This window comes from Syngnathus leptorhynchus, chromosome 21, assembly GCF_054491065.1.
Source record: "Syngnathus leptorhynchus isolate UIUO chromosome 21, UIUO_Slep, whole genome shotgun sequence".
NCBI lineage: Eukaryota > Metazoa > Chordata > Actinopteri > Syngnathiformes > Syngnathidae > Syngnathus > Syngnathus leptorhynchus.
In genome coordinates this window covers 6,858,042-6,878,135 of record NC_141215.1, presented here as the reverse complement: position 1 = coordinate 6,878,135, position 20,094 = coordinate 6,858,042, and the positions used below count along the sequence as shown (strand labels likewise).

At 48.4% G+C, this 20,094-nt stretch overlaps 2 protein-coding genes across 3 annotated transcripts; both read right to left on the bottom strand.

Annotated features, from left to right (window-relative positions):
- Nucleotides 1-107: 107 nt before the first annotated feature.
- On the bottom strand, nt 108-11,725 carry sema3c (sema domain, immunoglobulin domain (Ig), short basic domain, secreted, (semaphorin) 3C). The gene is made up of 17 exons (XM_085902077.1): nt 11,599-11,725; nt 6,901-7,061; nt 6,417-6,479; nt 5,160-5,279; nt 4,849-4,939; nt 4,465-4,584; nt 4,260-4,402; nt 4,076-4,190; nt 3,856-3,925; nt 3,395-3,539; nt 3,100-3,322; nt 2,749-2,837; nt 2,497-2,538; nt 2,271-2,428; nt 1,985-2,052; nt 1,774-1,904; nt 108-1,691 (listed from the first exon to the last, which is right to left on the bottom strand). The coding sequence occupies exons 1-17, from the start codon at nt 11,723-11,725 to the stop codon at nt 1,293-1,295; spliced, it is 2,265 nt and encodes a 754-aa protein (XP_085758203.1). The 3' UTR covers nt 108-1,292.
- Nucleotides 11,613-20,022, bottom strand: fam180a (family with sequence similarity 180 member A). 2 transcript variants are annotated; one of them, XM_085902089.1, is made up of 4 exons: nt 17,967-20,022; nt 17,423-17,520; nt 17,016-17,342; nt 11,613-11,751 (listed from the first exon to the last, which is right to left on the bottom strand). In XM_085902089.1, the coding sequence occupies exons 1-3, from the start codon at nt 18,034-18,036 to the stop codon at nt 17,016-17,018; spliced, it is 495 nt and encodes a 164-aa protein (XP_085758215.1). In that variant the 5' UTR covers nt 18,037-20,022; the 3' UTR covers nt 11,613-11,751. The 2 variants fall into 2 exon arrangements, with proteins under 2 accessions (XP_085758215.1, XP_085758214.1); XM_085902088.1 differs by lacking the exon at nt 11,613-11,751 and adding an exon at nt 16,684-16,860.
- Between the last annotated feature and the right edge of the window lie 72 nt (nt 20,023-20,094).

The window sequence follows — 20,094 nt, the reverse complement described above, 5'->3', positions numbered from 1 at the left end:
AAAGTGGTAAGCGGCTACGCTGCGGTTACAAGCAGGATTTGGATTGCTTTGACTCGTCCTGTGTGAATTGAGACAGAATGCCGATTCAGCAAAATGTCAAAAGCCAGATTGATGGGCTCGCTACGACGTGACCAGAAAGAGTACATTTCGTATTCAAATGCAAAATCAACACTGAAAAAGGTCACCCGGGAAAGTAACGCTAACTAGCACTAGCTTGGCACCAAACAGACACTACCGGAAGCGTAATTTGAAAATAACTAATAAAGATTGAAACGGTGTGCGCGAAAAGGCCTCAAATAATTGAAATGTAGTGATGGGTAAGTTTTTTTTTTTTCTTTAACAGAATCACAGCAGGTTTATAAACCCGCGTTATGCTAGCCTTAGCATGTGAGCTTTACATTTCACAGCAATGCAATCTCAGCGAAACACATTTATTTATTCAGGCCATCAGTTGCACAAATAAATCCAAAGGTTTGCTTACGTCAATCTGGGAAAGCCTCGTCCTCATCGACATGATGTGATGATCTGCAAAAAGTGACACATTCAAATTGCAGACACGGTCGTATTTACATTAAATAAGATCACGTCGTCTTTATCTACATGACGGATTCACAACCTGGCGGACGTGAAAGGACAATTGAGAAGAGTGTGCTACCTCAGCGGTTCTCAAACTGGGGTCCCCGGACCACCTGGGGGTCTGCAAAATACTTTGCAAAAACAATTATGACAGCATGTCCTATCATAATGCATGAGTTCGGTCTTTGTTTTGTTTTTTTTACATCAAAAAGTGTACTTTTTAGAGACTGCGGCTGCTTTTATAAGAGAATAAAGGTGTTTAAAAATACTACTTTATTCTCATAAGAGTAAAATGTTATAGACGATGTATTTGCTCTTTCAACTTTTTTTCTGGAGAAGAAAGAATTGATTCTAAAAAGTGTTAAACCACCAAAATAAACTGCAATTTGTTTTTCCTAGCCTTTGTTGAAATTTGTTTACCTCAAGTTTGAGAGCCCCTGCTCCACCTCGTGTCCAAGACAATCTTTGAGCATGCGTCACAGAAATAAATATTTGCTAATTTTCATCTGGGTTGTTAGGCAGACTTGGCACCGTTGAGTCAAGCATGCATGCATCCATCCATCTTCTTCTGCCTTTTGTCCCTCTTTAATCCCCACACGGCAAAAAAGGATCCACGCTGATTGTTGCTCTTGCGTTTCGCTGGTGGCGCTCCAAGCGGCGCTGCGTCCGCCAACCCGCCCGCCAGCCTCCTGGCCACCCGTCCGTCTGTCACGCCGTCAGTCCTCCGGGAGCTGATTGCGCCTGTTGCGGCCCTTCCTGCGATCCAGCAGGGGCCTGAGCTTGGCCAAGTCCCCCCTAAGAGGCCCTGGCGGCGGGTGCAAAACACTCTTCTGCTGCTCCTGCAGCTCCTTCCTCTCCTTGCAGAACTGCTGCAAGGCCAGATTCTCGGCCTCCGGCGGCGCCTTGGGGTGGGCCGCCCAGGGCCAGGCCAAACGCCCCCTTTCGCTCAGCGCCCCGGCGGCGGCGGCGCTCAGCACCCGCAGGCGGATCTTGGCCACGGTGCGCTTGAAGCCGTTCTCGGTGGTCAGGCAGTAGTAGAGGCCCTGGTCGGACGGCTGGGCCGAGCGGATGAGCAGGCCGTGCTCCGTGGACAGCACGCGCTCGCTCAGCTTCACCTGAGGTTCACAAAACGGCCATAAATGGAGGAATGTCATGTGTTTGGCGCCAAAGCTGTCGTTTGATTGGACATCACCTGACCTCCTTCCTCCTGTCGTTGTCCCTGTGGATGAGCCAGCGGATGGACGCCTGAGGCGGCTTGGGCAGGCACTCCAGGAAAGTGGTGTTGTTGCGCACGCCGTACTGCGTCATCTCCGGCGCGTTACGATACGCTAACGGACAAAAAAAACTTTCACTTTCATTTTTGAACCCAGAGTCTTCCCAACGCTTTTTAAATGCTAATTAAAGTCACCTTTCAGGTTGAATCCTCGGCACTGAGTGAGCGGATTTCCGTGCATGACGTCCTGCCTCCTGCTTCTCCTGTAAGCAAAGCCAAGCGAGGTCAGGCTTGTCTGTGTTATGTCTGCACACGCTAAAAGCGTTTCCACTGTCAAGTGCGCCTTCAAACGGTCCACTTGTGTCCCGGCGCCACCGTTCTATTTTTATCCAAATTGATCTCATTGTTCAAGAGTGAAGTCTGAGAACAATTCTGTTTGGCGAAACAACGAGAGGACACTCGAGTCACCGAGAGTAAACACCTTTTTCCGCTGGGGTAGAAGCGCGAGCAGCTGAGTCCGTCCCAGGCGCAGTACGGATCTCTGGCCAGGCAACAGTCGGCGCAGGCCGAGCCGTACGCGTGGCAGCGGTGCAGCGACACCTGCGACACGCCCAGCTCCGAGCTCGCGTACAGTTGTTGCTGCAAACACCGCACGAGTGACATCGTCGCCTCCTCGCGCCGACATTTGAGAGGACCGAGCGGCTTACTTTTTTCGAGGAGATTCTCAAGTTGGTAACCAGAGCTTGGTTCTGGAAGGGGAGGCACACAAAGTTGAAATGACACACATTGGACATTCAGGAAGTGGAAACACACGCTTTGTGGTTTCAAAGTAGGACATGCAGCTGCAGCCCAGCCGCACAAGTTAATAATACAAAGCTGCAGCAATTTTTTTTTTTAAAAAAGATCCCCTTGCCGCAACACTGCAGACTGGCTATCATCAAAAAACCACAAGGTGAGACCTTAAAGATTTGCAGCTCCTCCAGGATGAGATCCTTGTGCAGGGACTGATTGGTGGGCAGGGCGATCACCTTTTGGACGCTTCCTTTGTCTGTGGAAAGAGGAGCACTGAGTGTCAAGAGCTGGCCGCCGCTCAAGAATCCGGCCTGAAGAAACAAAACGGCTGTCTGCCCGATCAAACAGTGGGGAAGCCTGGATAAAAAGGGCGGCGCCGTTCTCGCTTCACATGCTCAAATTTGTTTTTCTTCTTTGGCAAGAACAAGTTTGGTTTTTTTCGAACCTGAAAAATTACACATTATAAAAAAAAAAAGATAGAATATATAAATATAATAATATCAACATAAAATCCGTACCGGTTCCCAGGAAGAGGACATGGTAGTTTCCGTCGGCGGCGGCCACCTGGTCCACGGCTACGGCTGTGTACTTGTAGTCGGCGCCGGTGCGGACCACCAGGGGTCTCCTGCCCACCGGGTAGATGGGATTGAACATGATGGGGTGGTTGCGCACAAAGTTCACCACGTCATCCGGGAACTCTTTGGTGGTGTGAATGTCGGGCGTGAAAGCTCCGCCGGGGCACTGGACAATGACGAAAGATTGCTCAAAATCAAATTTGAGTGACAGGCCAGAAAATATAGCGCGCTAGCTCACCGTTCCGGGTCTGGGGTACGGGATTCGTCCCTGGAAGGCCACCCACTGGAAATTGGGTCCATCTCGGTGCGCAAAGGGCCCGTTGAAGACTGTGAGGATGGCGGCCATGTTGTACACGCACACCGCCGAGCCTTTGAAGACGGAGCTGCGGGGAGTGCACAAAAAAAAAAAAAAAGAGAAAAGGTCACACCAGGTCGCCGCGCACGTTTACATTTAATTCGTCGGAGTACGTCGGGGGAACAGAAGCGCATTGTACCGAGCGGATTTGGACGTAGAGCATGCCGACTCAATTAGACACGAAAACACGCGGATCAGGTGACGCGCCCCTGACCATTGGCCACGCTGAAACGCGAGCCGCGCAGACAGAAGCAATCAAAATCGCACGCGTCAAGCCAAGCGCCAGCCAATGGAAGCAAACTCGAGAAAAAAAAACGAATCTATGAAAAAATATGTTAGTTCACCTGGTGGACGTGAAGACTCCAAACACCAGCAGGCCTTTGGGATGCTCGCTTTCCAGCAAAAACACACTTTCTGCAGGGAGCAAACACACAAACATTGGCTGGAATTGTTGCCCAAAATCTGGAAAAGATGGTGCCGCTGTGACGCGTGTGTGGCTTTTAATGGCCCGTGCAAAGTTTCAACACAGTCAAGGAGGAAACCTTAAGTGCCGGCCGGACTCACCCAGCTCGTCAAAATGCGTCTCCGTGCCGTCCTCCTCCAGAACGGAGCAAACCATCCTGGCCTTGAGGTAGGTGGTCCACTTATTGACCAGACTGCGCTGGCCTCCGATGTCGCTCTGCAGAAGGAGAGCGAGTTTTTCATCCGACCCACGTTTCGGCGAGAAACGCTCGACGGCGCCACTTACTGGACAGACACGCGCCACCATGCTGTGGATGTTCCTGGTGTTGCCGCTGTTGTCCGTCAGCCTCTCGCGGAAGAAGAAGTACAGTTTGGCGTCGTTGGGGTCCGACCCGTCCGGGATCAGGTGGGCGTCCACAAAGATGGGCTCTGTTGGAAAGAACGCAGATCGAAAAACTTGTTCAGATTGCGAGGTGTCCCGCAGGGCGTACCGCTAAGCCACTTGGAATTGTGCTGGTCCGTGCGCACGGCGTTCCTCTTGGTCAGGCTGCGGAAGATGGCCGCGTCCGTGCCCATGAAGTCGATGTACATGCCGGAGAACAGCTCCTGGTCTGAAAGGACGACAAACGGCGCCATTAAGAAGCCAAAAGAGCCAGAAGTAGTTGCATTTCATTTGAAGTGTAGGATTTCATTTGGGTATATTGAAGAAAATGGATGAAAAATGCAACTCATAAAAAAATAAATAAACAAATAAATATAAATATTATATATATAAAAATTCATAAAAAAATACAACTTAAAATAAGGCTTACATAGGAGGAGGATTTTATTGTGCGAATATTTGCGCGTGATTTATTGAGCATGTTGCAACCTACTGAGCATAATGGAAACGGTGTTGACCTCCGGGTTGAAGGAGCACCTCCCTTTTCCCGACTCGGACCTGGAGTCAATGTGAAATATTTGCTCCTGTCGCAAAGAGAGCCAGGAGAAGGCCATAAATATCACACAAATGACTTGTCGAGTCTCGACAGAAAGCTGCAGAACAAATCAAATCTTCCCTTTGAGCCCCCAAATCCCCCCCGAGGCACCTCGGTGACGGCACAGTTGCCACGGTAACAAGCCGCGCCATCTGCCGTCTGTCATCAAAGTGACGCGCGGGAGCGGCGGCCCAATGGGGTCTTCTTACCTCCGGCCGGCGCCCCCTGTTGACGTAGACGCAGACGGGACTGTAGGCGCCGCTGCCGCACATGAAGAGGTGCGTTCGGTTGTACGGCTGCACCACCCGGATGAAGTTGCCGCAGCCGTGCTGGTGAGAAAAAAAAAAAAAAAATTCCAAAATCAAACAAAAATGTTGGGAGTCAGTCTTATTTTAAGGCGTGACTGCAAATACAAAAAAAAATAAAAAATATTGAGTGAATATCAGCATCCAATCATGTTTGTGATGTTTTCTCATAAATCACGAGGAGCTATTTGATGTTTTCATGCTTTATTGCACGTGTCATTTTCCTGGCTCACTTGAGTGCTTTTAACAATCCATCCGCCTTCCAAAACAGCATTCCAATTCCACTTTATCAGGGAAGAGCAGCCTTGGATCAGGAAGTACGTATATGTGTGCGGGTGTGCGAACGGGGTTAAGAATCCCAAGTCCAAGCAGTCAAGTTGAATATGCCGGCGGTCGGATATGGAAAAAGTGAGGGTTGAAAAACGAGAAGGAGGGCGGGCGGAGCGCGCGAGAAAACGAAGGGATTAAAGAGACGCTGCGATCCGGAGCGCCTCTGCGCTGCGCCAAATATTTGCGGCAGCGCGTCTGCAGTCAAGAGCGCTTCTCCCCGAGTCCAGCTGCAGTCACTCGGGAGATGACTGACGGAGAGACGGAAAATAAAATCTCCCCGACACGTGTTGCCTCATTTATTTGTCTGAAACATTTCCCGCTGCACTTTGGAGCCAATTAAACCTGAGCGGAGACGGCGGTGGATCATCAAGATCTTTAGCACGGCGATTCACAAAAAAAAAAAATCCGAAGCTTTGATTCCCCCAGTAGGCCTCACACGCCTCCTCGCCCAGATGACCCTGCGGACATCTGCTGCCGGGCCGGACCGGACACATGTGGACCGAGCCTACTCGGACAAGTCCCAGAGGGCAAAGTCCTGAGACGGTCCAAAAGATAAATCCGACAACAGCTGAAAGAGATATCGCTGCTCCCAGAAAAAATAAATAAATAAAAAGAAATGATGTCAAGACTCCCCCGTTTCTCATTCATCATCGCCATTGTACAAGAAAATACGAAGATAAATGTGAATATAAAAATGAAAAACTATTCTATTTTATTTGGGGTAAAAATAAAAACAAAAAAATAAAAAATATTCATTACAATTGAAAACTAAAAATGTAATCATTGTAGCAGGTAAAAAAAAAAAGTCAAATGAAAAGATAGCTAAATTACCGTAGGGTCTTTTCCAGCCATTTGGCATTCCTCAATCTTGCTTGTCGATGCGGGCCAAAACACCTGCAAAACAACATGAAAAGCTAATTCATGGCCAGAACCCCTTCCCACCACCACGCCAACAGACGACCATGAATATGCAAATGTAAAGCTGTGATGAAATTAAAGGGGGGAACACATGTTGAGGGACGGGAAAAGGTGGCGCTCCGTGAACGCATCGCCAACGCTTTCCCATCTGTTTAGGTGCCTGGCGCCGTCCATTACGCTCGTCGAGAGCTCCCTCGGCGAAGCGTCGGCGCGCTCGGGTGCTTCAATGGCACTATTGGAGCACCCCGAACGCTTGTCAACGTGGATGTCATTTGCATAAAACACGCTTCAGCACGCTTTGTTCCTTGCGAGCTGGGATCACACAACAAATATCCTGACCCAATGTTGATCCAATCAATTCAAAAATATTCAAATCAAAAAATATGAAGAGACAGACCTTTTGCACTGCGTGTGTGATATTGTTGATGTCCATGGAGAGCACGTGGTCCTTGCAGCCAACGTACATCCGGTCCTGGTCCTCGTCCACGTGCAGGATGCGGTAGTCCACGGGCCCGTCCGAGAGCGTGTAGTGCTCCGACAAGGCGGCGCTCTCCAGCTCTGCCGTGGAAGGACAATCAAACTTTATACATTTGATACGTAAAAAAAATAATAATCCCAAAGTGTAAAAGTCAAGGGTACCTAAGCATGACCTCTGAGGTACTCCCCAAAATTCATTGTATATTAGGAACCATTACAGGCAATTTTTGTCCTTAAGGTAAGACCTAGGATTAATGACCGGACTCGAACAATAGAATTTCCATCCAGAAAGTCCACCGTGACTTGAAGGCCTCCATTTGATCTGGCTGAAAACAAAGCTGCTATTTATTTTCACTTTCTCCGAGTTGAGTCAATGACTTGCGGATGCGTGCTAGCGACGTTACAGTATGGAAAAAACCCTCTTGTGCTCATTAAAGGCGCCCATTGTTCACACGGCAAGTAAACATTCCCAGACCGGCTATTTCCAGCCTAGATAAAGCCTCATGAATATTCATGGATCCTTCAATCGGAACGCCAAAGTCACTTTTTGTTTTAGCGTCAAGTGGCTGCGATGGCGAGGCTCAAGTGTTTCAAGGTTGAATGCTTTCCCACAATTCCTTGCGCACTACGTTCACTTATTTACCACTCGAGCTGTGGCTACTGTTGGAATTTTTCAACAAAGTAAGTTTCACTTTGAAACATCTAATTTGGTGGACATCGTGGAAAAAAGCACCCAAAAAATCTCAAGAACCCAGACTAGAAAGAACAGTAAAATTGCCATTTTACTTAAAAGACGCCATTTTAAGGTGATTGACTTTGCAATTTGGCCAAGAAGTATTTTGCAGTTTTGAAGAGCCACTTTCACGTCAACTCAACACGAAAGATAAATACTTCTTTAACCTGCCTTTTAACTGCCAAGCAAAGTCACAGTAAAACGGCACATTAACTTCAAACAGATGAGGGGAATATTAAAAAAGGCCTGCCAGGGTGTGAGCAAGCCACGCTAAATTGAAAACACACACACACAAAGGAGGCAGAATTGCGCCAAGTCATCTCCGACACGCTCCGACTTGACTTCGTTTTTCCTCACATTTGCCCATGCGAACACGACGAGGAATGCTTGAGGACGTTCAACTCAAAAACCCTGCAAGGAAGGACACAATCCAACCGCAGGCCCCAAAGAATGCCAGCCAAACCAAAACTTGCCATTTTGCGGGGATGTTTTCAACAAGGCAGTCTGGTCAAAATGGCCGCACCAGAAATCATTGCAATACTCTGGAAGGAATGTTGTCCAATTTATCCAGAAAGTCAATCCATTAAAAGACTCCAAGGGGTGTCCACAAAGTCCGCTTTGGAGTGGTATGTTTTGTTTTTTTTGCTGGCCTTTCAACTTTTTGGGAGGAATTAAAATCAAGACACTTCCCATTGAGCTTCTAATTATCTTTAGTTTCCTTCAAAACATTCCGCAGGTTGGGACGCGAATCGCCCGTGGCTCCTCGGACACGAGCCAGACGCGGCGGCGGGTCCGGTGTCATCCGGCACCGCGCCGACATTCCATTTTGCGTACGATTCCCACATTCCCTGGCCGGACAACAAGATTTTTTGTTGTTTGGCTTTTCATGCCGTGAGAGTTTCTCGGGCCCACGTGTTGCTCCGTTAGTCAAGCATGTTGGCATCACGCAAGGAGGAGTTTGTGCAAAGCCAAAGACGGGAAGGGGGTGGGGAGACACAAAACAGAACAAATGAAGGGGAAGTGGGCCATACGGGTTCTGACAGTTGGCAGCTTTTCTAATATGCATGCGGGCAGGTGGGACTTTGACCCCTCGGTGAAATGCCGCCATAATAAAATCCGAGAGGATCCGATGCTGCGGCGACCACAGCGGGGGGAGCGGAAAGGACAAGTTGACCCCCCCCCACCGTCTGTCCAGTCCCCCAAAATGGTCAACTTAGCAGAAAGTGCAGGGAGAAGGCCTTCCCCAAAATGTGTTAGGACTTGATGGGGGGGGGATTCCAAACATGTCCGAATGATCAAAAGGCCAGGAATGGCCGTGCCAGTAAACAAGCGACTTTGAAGCGTCGGCAAGTCCATAAAAGAACACGTTTCTGCTAATGTTGGAGGCGGGGCTTTTGGAGCGCTCAGAGACAGAAAAGGAATCTCGAAAAGTGTAATTTGACGCAACTAAGCGTCATCTTGGTGTCAAAAGACGATGTTGAAGAGTTTCATTTAGTTTCTTTTGTTGCACCTATCGAAATACAAAACAATGGAAATTTATTCAGATTTTTACATTTTACGGGAATTTGCGATGGCAACATTATGACTTTGGACCCTGGATCAGAAAATTTGCCAGACCAGACCGGACTTTCATCCCGGCCAGTGACAGCCACTCAAGAGATAAAAAAAATGGCACTCTTGGCATGTGGCAGGATGGACCACCCAGGAAGTGCGGCGTCAGACGGCATTCCCGGGAAAGTGGACCTACAGCACTCGTGACAAAATGTCTTCATTCATCAACATCCTGCTTGAGGACTGCCGCCAACTGTCAATAAGCCCATTCCCATCCAACGGCTCCTTCGTTGTCAAGCCAACAGAAAAAATAATAATAATAAATGTTCTTCCAATTTGGAGTCGATGGACTAATGTTCCGAGCTACTTTGGTGAACCACGAAGCCAGCTAGCCAGGTTTATATTCCCGACGTACCCCAATTAGCAGCTGGGCTGCAAGCATCTTACCTTCCCACAAAGAAAAAAAAAAAGTTTGGCCTTAAAAATTGCCTTTAGAGGCCGTCAAATGTGTGCCAAGGTAACAGATGGCGACATAAACCTCCACTGTGAGGACATAAGGGCCAATCAGAAGCAGGATGAAGGTCATTTGGAGAAAGTAAAAAGCAGAAGCAAGACGTCCAAGGTTGAGGCCCGTCAGCGCCCGCCGGCCCCTTGACCTTTGAACTTTCACCGACCTGCCGGGACCTCTGCGTGCCGCCCCGAAGCTAACGTCTCTGTAACCGGATGATCGCTCATCTGCTCGTCCTTTTTAAGTCATTGCGCGAGGGTGGGGGGAAAGGGGGGGGGGGGGGTAACTCTCACTTCTGCCTCATTTGAATCGCCAAAAAGTGAAGCTTAAAAATACAGGCGATTGCTGTCACGTGGAGGATACTTGCCAGATATTCCTGCAGGGCTAACAAACGAGGCGTTTCCAATCTGGTCAAAACCTGAGCGGGATGGAAGCCATTAAATTTGGGGACTGTTTAGTTTCGCTTGTAAAGTGCGTGCCGGTGCAGTGACTCAGCACAAAGATGTTTTCAGCTGAAGGAACGCACACGCGAGCTCTGACTGACATCCCTCCCGATGAGAGAAAAAAACAAGGCAAAATCTAGCCGCATAATCAATCAGTCGGCACCCCGTCCGCCCAGCAGGTGAACTCTGGATTTTGAAATAAACATTCCTTGTTTTTGGGAGCAGCTTACGGCGAGATCACTCATGAGAGCAAATGATCCAAATCGGGGCCCGCTCAATTCGAAACAAACACCTGAAATTCCCACCAAATGTCAACTCGCACCACTCACGCGGGCAATTTTGGGTGGCCAGCAAAGATCACTCTTCGATATTATAGCCTGGTCGTCACGCAAGGAAAATAATCAATAAACGAGGCTTTCGGCCGCTCCGAAATATCCTCTCGGCTGACACCGGATCCGACCCCGAGGCGGCTCGGTTGACGCCGGGACCCCCCCCCCGGCCCCCGCTGAGAAGTTGCTGCCTCCGACATTCCTTCTCTGGCCTGGCAGTGCTTACTTACACGAGGCTTCCCGTGGCAAGCCGCAATTAAAGCCACACAAGAAATGCGGCTAACCCAAATAATCGCCAAGAGTTAGCGTTAGCTCGTGTGAAAAGATGCTTGATCTCGACATTCGTTTTGCGGCGCGTGTGCTTTCTTTTTTCATTTCTTCTCCACGCCAACGCCGCACATGCTGATGTAATTAAACACAGCGCTACCGTGCAGACATCTCACTCGAAAGAGAAGCGGGCGCGGAGTTTGCTAGCGTTTTCTCTCAACGCTAATTTTAAGGCGGGCGATCCCAGCAAGACGTAAACCGACACCGACCCGTCCCAAAATGTATTACTCGGTAGAAGTAGAAAATAGAAATGATAAAGAATAGAATTGCACCATCAAGATGCAGAAATAGAATTATGACAACTATAATTATAAAGCAACAAATATTGCATCATCAAATAACTTTCCCAAACTAACTTGATGACTTTATGACTCGAGCTGACCCACAAACGCCCTCGATTGAAATATTCACACGGCATTCTACATCTGGGAAATTAAATAAAACAAAAAGCCAAGAGAATTAAAATTTAACGAGGAGCGGGTCGCTGCGGCGCAACTCTCGGCGGGACGCCAGCCGGCGCGTGTGTGCGTGCGTGCGCAATCTGCGATATTAAACGGATAAAGCAAGAAAAACAAACAATTTGCGTGAAAGCCGCCGGCTGTGTACGCGAGTCGCGCTACTAATGAATCCACGAGCCGCGTGCTCGGCTAATGAAGGCACCGCCGGCCAAAAATGTGGCAACGCCGACTCGTTAACGCGCAGAGGCATTCATCTTTTATGGGCTTACCGTCAAAGGAGAGGAAGACTCGGGGCAGCGGCTGAGGAAGGCCGCCGGCGCCGGAGAAGACGCTCACGAGGAGGACGAGAAGAACCGGCGGCATGGCCGACAACGATGACGCCGATGATTGGCTCATGGCTGACCCGGACGGGACGGCACCGCCTGAAACAAACGCTCAAGTTAGCGGGAACAAAAACGATTTGGTCACACGTCAAACACAGATATCATATTAAAAAGTCATATTGGAATATCATGACACGAAATTCATCTCGTCATCTTCCATTCCGTTCCAATCTTTTGCACCTCCCCTAAAAAATGGATGAAGTCAATCCCGGTTTCGGGTCCAGAACTTAATTATTAACGAGCGGCAGGTAGCGGACCGTAGCGCCGGTGGGGCTCAAAAAACGCAAAGCCTTTTACACGATTTTTTTTTACAAGCAGGTGGATCTCTACGCTCATGGCTTATGCATGCGCACTGAAACATTGATGATCGCAACAAGGCGATAAAACTTTTAGTGCACTTTAAAAAGATATGTATTGGGACAGACACGCCTCCATCAATCAAGTTTTCAATTATACTGGAGGGGAACACTTTGGGGAATTTGCTGTTCCCACTGCACCAGATGGATGAGGGAGGTCAGTGTGGGGCAAAACAAAAACCAAAAAAACAATTGACCTGCAAAATTTTGCAATTAACAGTCATATTATTGTAATTCATCTGGTCTGCTGTATAGTGACAATTAAAAAAAAACATTTTTCATTTCCTGCAAAATATCCACCAAATTTGTTTCCCACACTGCTGGACTCCCAAAACCGTTGCCAATGTGATTTCCAGTTGTCCAAAAGGCGATGACGCTCGGAGCCTGCTTGACATCTGCTCAGCCCTCTCACACAATTTCTGGCGATTGAACTTCCCATGCACAGCTGCCCAAGTCATCTCCCCGAACAAACGAACGCCCCTCGAACCCGCCGGGCCAAAGTGACACAATTAGGGACGTCCAGCCTTGCAGCCCGAAAACTTCCTAACGAGACATGACGGTCTGCTTTTCCTGAAACATTCCAGCATCATAAAAATAGCTGAGTGAACGACTACGCCACACCTCACAGCACATGTTCATATTTGCTCCCTGAACTTGGAGCAAAGTTGACAAGATGCCGTGGAAAAGTCCCAGAAATGCACCTGATGCCGCCTGATCCCGAATCTGGAAAGAAGCGCTCACCTTTCAGAGGCGTCCCCGCCCCCCCTCTCCTAATCCAGGTAAAGCGGGATAGTTTTTCAAAAAATATTCAAGCAAGTCCCAGGTCTCGGAGAAGGGAGCCGTTTCGGTTCTGGAGCGGAGTTAACTGAGCTGAGAGAGGAGGAGAGCGAGAAGAAGCAGCGAGGGGCGGGTGTCCTGTTACGCCTCCTCGCCCCCTCCCATCTGACATTAAGAAGACAGCAAGAGCTTTCAAGCGGGGACTACAATTTGCCAATGAATTTCTTCTGCCACTTTCACACTACATTCCTGCTAAATTGCTGCATCAGCGGCGGAACGTCGGAACCTCATGCGCGGCGACAAACTTCACTCGGGTGGCTTTTTGGCTGCTTGGACAGCCTGCTGCGGTGAAGACGCTCCCCCCTCACCATTGTTAGCCACAGACAAATTCAGCTTTTGAACAAAAACAAGAAGTATTTGGACTTGTATTTGCATATTTGGGATTCTACTCTCAGGGAAAACACAAGAGGTGGCGATAAGGCGGTGGCTGCTTTTGGAATCGGGCCTGTGGGAAACAGGGATTGAAATTAAGAGTTTGGAATGTAGGATCGACTCAAACAAGCAGGTGGACCTTCAAGTGAGATCATCTGGTTTTATTTTGAGGATCTGCTTCCCTGATTGGGTGTGAATTTTTATTATGCTTTTGGATGGATGCCAGTACGCTCCTTGTTTGGGTTCCACATTCCTCATTGATGTGGAATGTTGGTATCAAGCCTCTTTTCCAGCTGTTTTTTGAGGCAAAACAAAGGAGATGAGCGCAGCAACAAGTCGTGGACCAAACAAAACAAAGAGGACAAAGAAGCGATTCTTCTCAAATCGTCGCTTGTGTTAAAAACAAAAAAGCAAAGATCGAAAGTGAAGTGGGCTGAAGCTTGATGCAGGCGGAACTCCAGGCAAATCAAAATGGAAGCCAGTCACACTGGAGCTATCGTTTCAGCTACGTGCTTTCATAAACTGCGCTGTACTTACTTAAGACATCGCTTTGATGCACAAAACTTTACCGGGGTGAGTCATCAAAAACAGACTTGCACGGCATCATCCGCTGTTTTTTTTTTTTCCCCCCCTTCTTTTTTTACGACGGAGCACATGTCGATGTATTCAGGCCAGAGTGGCTTTGCAGATGCGCAAGATTGATGCTTCAATCCCCACACCACAGCTAAATAACCCCCACAGTTTTACTGTCACGGTAAACTCACAGGTGGGATCTTTCCACGTGCTTGACGGATGCTCGCCTTATGGGTTTTCTAGTCGCGGCTGGAGCATCCCCCCCCGTGTAGAAGATCCTGTGCCAGGCCCAAGAGGCATCTGGCTTTCATTTTGCATCCCATCAAACCGCAACTGATTGCGTTAGTGGAATAATCAAGGCACATCTGACAGTTTGTTTTGCGCGCGCCGCATTTGTATTTCATTTGCATCCCCACACGGCCGGTCGGGAGAATCTAATCAACGCGAGTCGTGTAGATTCAATATGGAATTTGACTTTCATACAGTAGACGAGCCATGCTGAGTCAACATTCATTCTAATCAGCGGTGGACGGTAATTGTCAGATTGTGGTTGGGCAAATGAACTATGCCAACGCAGCATGTTTTCAAATCCAACTTTGGAAATTTTGTTGAAAATTCCACGACGGGAGGACCCGAGCATATTGGAGAGGAGCCTTCATCTAATTTGCTCTATGGAGGCGAGAGGGGCGGAGAGAGTTAATTAAAGATGCTGCCTTTTACAGCGCCTGCTCATTTACTTAGCACAGGAATTCATTATTGATCAGAACCTCGAGCAATCCTGACTTAATGCTCGAGAGGTCCACAGGGCAGTCAAGTCATTAAGTTAATTGAAAGATGGCAAAATGACAGATTAATTAAGGCCGGGATAGGATGGAGATAAATGGGATCACTGTGAAGAACAAGCAGGAGGTATGGCAACATTGCAGATGAAAGCAGGGGAGGGAACCTTGTGGATGGACCAAATTAGAGGGCTGTCTGGAGCTTCTCATATTGAGGTCTGGGGATGCTTCACAGAAGTCATCCTCCTCAGGGAGACGTCTTTGGAGAAAGCAAGAAGGTGACAAATTTGAGGAGGCGACTGGGGGTTTCGAGTCACATCTGATCAGTTTGACAGAGCGGTTGAACCTCACGGATCAACTAATTTGTGGAGAGTGCCTGGGGGGATGTTTGACAGAAGGCAGCAGGCACGGGACGTACTAATTTGTGGAAGGCGTCGGTCGGACAAAAAGCAAACAGTGACTGAACATCTGCGCCAAACAATTCTGACCAAGGATCTAGAGGTTTTGATTTGGAAGCCTTCTGCTCCTGAGGGATGGGCAATATTTTACAGAAGGCTGCGGGGGACCTCAGGGACGAACCGACGGATTTCTGGAGGCTGTCTGGGAGATGTCTCACAGAAGGTATTCAGGCGAGTGAAACCTCTGGGACGGCGCCTCGGGGATGGTTCACAGAAGGAAACCTGGCGAGGCAACCTCGAGGACAAACTCATTTGCCGAGGTGTTTACAAGTAGAGGGATTGAGTGGTTCCACGACTTCTTTTGCTAGTCACCCCCCGGCGAGGACACATGGGAACAGACTTCACGCATCGGTATCAAATGCCAAGGTCGGCTAAGGGGTACGACTTAACCCCTGCGCCCGGTGAAAGTCGGCCATTGGTCACGCTGGATCACAAGCTCCGTCTGGTAGTAAGTTTGCACGTGAGGGGCTCCCGCTGCTGCTTTGACTGTTTAAAGGAGTGGCAGTGGGTCATAGCCACTTCAGGGCAGACAGTCCATCTTGGAGGTTTATTTTGGCGTCTCCCACCTGCCTGTCGGCCGTGTTGAAAGCGCTCTTTGCCAACCGTCGGACGTTTACATTATCCGGGATGGATGACGCTGCGGCCCCTCGCCTGCGGGCCGTGTGTACATTACGCCTTCCTTCGTCTCTCCCAAACTCTTATGTTGCAATGCTTGGACTAGTAAAAAGTTGCTCTTATGTTTTAAAACCATCCAAAGACACTTGGGTTTGGCCTACAGGAGATAACTTGTGATTGACATGTGGAATGGATGACACGCAAGGTGAACCCCTGACCTTTAAACGAGGGGCTCCGACTGACTGGAAACACCCACCAAAGATTCGCAAAGAAAGAAAATCCCACCCCGGGGGAACGGCGCGGCACATCAGTGGCAGAATTGATATTTTCCAGTTATCTCCTCTGGATCAGTTTGCGACAGAGCCTGCTGTCAAAAGTAATCACGATAGATCTTATCGGAAGTCGGGCTAAGGTGGGCCAATCGTCCACGGCGATTATCGGAAAGTTTAGCAGAAGGTTAAAGCGACATTTTTCCTGATGCGTGCAAAAATAAAACCAGGGACAAAGGACCATCAAGTGCTGGCCATACCTCAATGCTAGTCTGAAGCTAACAGGCCAAAACAGCTAACTTTGTGCTTATGACCCATTCTAAATAATATAGCTAAATTGAGCCTGGATTAAAAACATTGTCAGGTAACTGTGCCATTCCACATTGGAAAAAAAAAAAAAAATCACACGCGTCACCAACTCGTTGGGAAATGGCGCCGTCCGGTGGGCTAGCAATGTATTGCAACCCCAACACATTACAAGGGTGTTTTAACAACATTTTATCAGAACTGAAATTGATGAATAGTTTGGAGTTCATTTGTATGTACTTGAGTAGTATATGTACAGCAAAAATATATATGTTGTATATTAATTTCTTTATCAATGTAGAATTATCAAAGGCCAGATTGAAATGAATCCATTTGTATTAGTAGCCACATGGAGGTGCTGTCTCCACGTTATTACATATATCTGTGAAAAAATAAACCTACAAACTGCATGAAATACTGGTTTATCTGAAATATTTAGACATTTTCTTACAGTCAATAATAGAGTTTTTCTATTGTGATTCACTCACCATCAATCAATAATCCTCAAATATTCATCATAATTCTTCTCAAGGAAAGGCAGGAAATTCCTGTCTTCTCTTTTCATTTCCGCCCGGCGTCAGCGCTAAAATTGGTGCAGTCATCAATAAAATGAACGGGTGATGATGTGAACATTGGGGAAATACTCATTGAACTTTGTATATTACTCGCGCATGTAGTGTAGAAGAAAACAGCTTCTGAATGTCTCATGCAGTGAAATGTGTCTTGAAAACCTCGTACTTAGAAATCCAGGTCCTTCCGGATCACCCCGAAGAGGCGGACGAGGGAATGGGCCCAGGCCCGGCGCCGCTCTGTCCCGTCGGCTGCGGCGGCCGCGGTCTGGGCGGCGTAGACCAGCGTCAGCACCGTCCTTTCAAAGTCTGGCGCGCTCAGAGGGCGGCGACGTCCGTCCAACCGAGCGGACAGACGCAGAACCTCCGGGAGACTCTTGGGGAGGACATCGTCGCAGGTGAGCTCCAGCGAGCGAGCGCAGCGCAGGGACGCCAGCTCCGGGTCGGGGATGACCAGCGGCTCTTGGCGCCGGATTGTCGTTCCGGACAAAAGGATCTGAAAAGAAAATGGAGAATTCAACTTGATTTTGTGGTGGAGGACAAAATGAAACACATTGCTGGTTTTCCTGCACTAACCTCAAAGAAGAGCTCCACATCTTTGACAGACTGCAGGAAGGAAGGATCGAGCGGCCGGGGAGCACCACGCTTTGGATGCAACGCCGCCGGGTACAAAGCTGACAGAACAAGTATCAATCATGTTGATATAATAAAAATATTTTTTTTGCTGCGCCGAGGCAAACAAAATGGAGGATGAAAGGAAGGGAAGATATTTCGTCAAGTCGCCCGGGGAACGCGTTCGTCTACGGCCCGCCCACAAAAGCAGGCGAGTGGTCCCTCGAGGCTCACGGAGCTCAAGTCGGGTGACAATCCACAAACAAGCTCAAGAAAAGGCAAAACACTCGATAGTTTAAGATTCGGACTTATTTCTGCTTCTCGTCAGCATGCTGTTCAACTTTTTGGGAGCGTTTGAACTCTTTTCCCTCCATTTGGCAGGAATCAAAGTTGTTTTTAGGATCACGTGACGAGACAGAAGCTATGCGAGAAATTCTTCAGTGAACAAAGCCAGAAACAAAATCTCCCAATCCGAAGAATTAGTATTTTGGAAGTGTGGCGCCCTCACCTGAGCGAGGATGTTGAGTGGACGCCAGGCGGCAGAAGAGCAAAAGCACCACAAGCATCTCGGAGGCCATCGGGACGCATCTGCTCACCCGTCCGTAGTTTCATGTCATCTTGTCAGTCTGTCATCTGGAACCAATCAGACGTCTGGACCGGACCCGACCCGACCTCCCTCTTTGGCGCGGCTCGCGCACCGACTGGACCTGAAGCTTTTTCTCGCCATTACCGTCAAACACGGCAAGAAGCCAATTGCTTTCCAACATTACCAGAATCAAAAACAATATTGACAAAGTTGATAACATTTCCAAAGTTAAAGTGATGTAAAAATGTCGTTGATGTGCCCGGAGCCTCAGACGCTTTTTGTTTCAGCGCTCATTGGCGATTCCAGCGAGAGCAAAGCCTGCTTTGGGCTCTTATCGGAGAGGGCTGGGGGTTAAACGTTGATATCTGCCGCCTTGTTGTTTGCCGGCGCCTCTTTTTAATTTCCCTCAAGAACGTCGGCGGAATATTATCTGCCTTTTAAAAAGGTCCACGACCGAAGAGGAAATCAGATCTACCGTGCTTGTTTCGTGTGTGTACGTGCGTGCCAGCGACAAGCTGTTCTGCACGTGGCAATACAAGTAGATATGATTTTTTTTCTTTTTCCACAAGCCTAGAGAGACACAAACACCGAGGTTACGAGTGGGAAAAACTAGTCAAGCCCACTCGGATACGACATTACAAGGAAAGGTCGAGAGGCTCTCAGCATTGTGCCGGTCCTTCAATTCAAGAACAGCGTTTGTGGTGCAATGTTTGTCATTACATTTTGGTGACATCACACGCGTATGAGTAAGGGTGAAGTGGTGGCCTTGACCACAGGGGGGCAGTGTGGAGACATTGATGTCTGGGGGGAGGGATAAAATAAAACAACAAAACTGCAGTCATGATGGCAAAGCAGTCAACGATAATTCCTAGATCTAAAAAGTCTTTTTTTTCAAGGGGAACGCAACAAACACAATTGAAGTAACTCTGCTTAGGAAACTGTTCTGTGCGACGTGTCTGGCGGTAAACAATTAAACCTACGCCTTCATTAAGAGTTGAACATTAATATCCTTATTTTTTCCCCCCGGCCGCAAAGTGATATTTCATCTCGTCATTATGGGACCCAATCAGCCTCACCGATTGAAGCTTTTTATTTGTAGCGGTTACACTTTGGTGACAGCATAATTAGCTGAGGCGGATGGATGGCTGTGCGCAATTAAAAGTGGACGCCACAAAAATCGCAGCGAGTGTATGCGTGTGGGGGGGGGGGGATTCCGCAAAGGGCGCCGCTCAACTGATACCGAACGAGACATCCGACTGACTCATCATTAGCGAGCAGAGCTAGAGGTGATGAGGCCTTGACAGCCCATTAACTGACATAAGCCAGTGATTCCCCGAGTCAGTGAGTCAGGAACCAAAAAGGGCGCAAGGACGGAATTAATGAGACGGCGGGGCGGCAAATGTACAACTTGTGGAGGCCGAACGGAGCAAGAGGAGCGACGGACAAGAGGCTTCCGCAAAAGATTCAGGCCTGAGTAGAATCTTTCCGAAATAAAACGCGGCCGGGAAGAGGGTTCATGAATATTTACTTAAGAAAAATTGAGCCGGCGCAGATGATTGAGTGATGATGAAGTAGTTAGTGAGACCACGGGTAAGCGTGGGCGCAGGGGGGGCTAATTAGTGAAGCTAATAATACAACTTGGACACGAGGTGGGAAGTGACAGGCGGAAGAAGTATCAGGAAAAGATGAGAAATTGATTGGCTGGAGACCCCCACAGGTAGGAGAACATCTGGAAGGATGAACACCTGGAAACGAAGGAAGCTGGAGACCAAATTGGAAATTACTGTTGAGATAAGCAGCTGATTGATTGGCTGAAGATTCACAATGGATAGAAAATCATTGCAAGCAAAACTCGACGTCCGGAAGCTTTGCGATGGACGACTCGCGGACAGACTTGACCTTCACCCTCGTAGGGGGAAATAAGTGTCACGCGAAGTGGCCGTTTAACCGGAATAATTGTCCCAGAGGTGTAGCCGTGGAAATATGACTCGCGGCTTGAATCAAAGGCGCAATATTCACTTTTTAATGAAGACAAACAAGCCACCTGCGG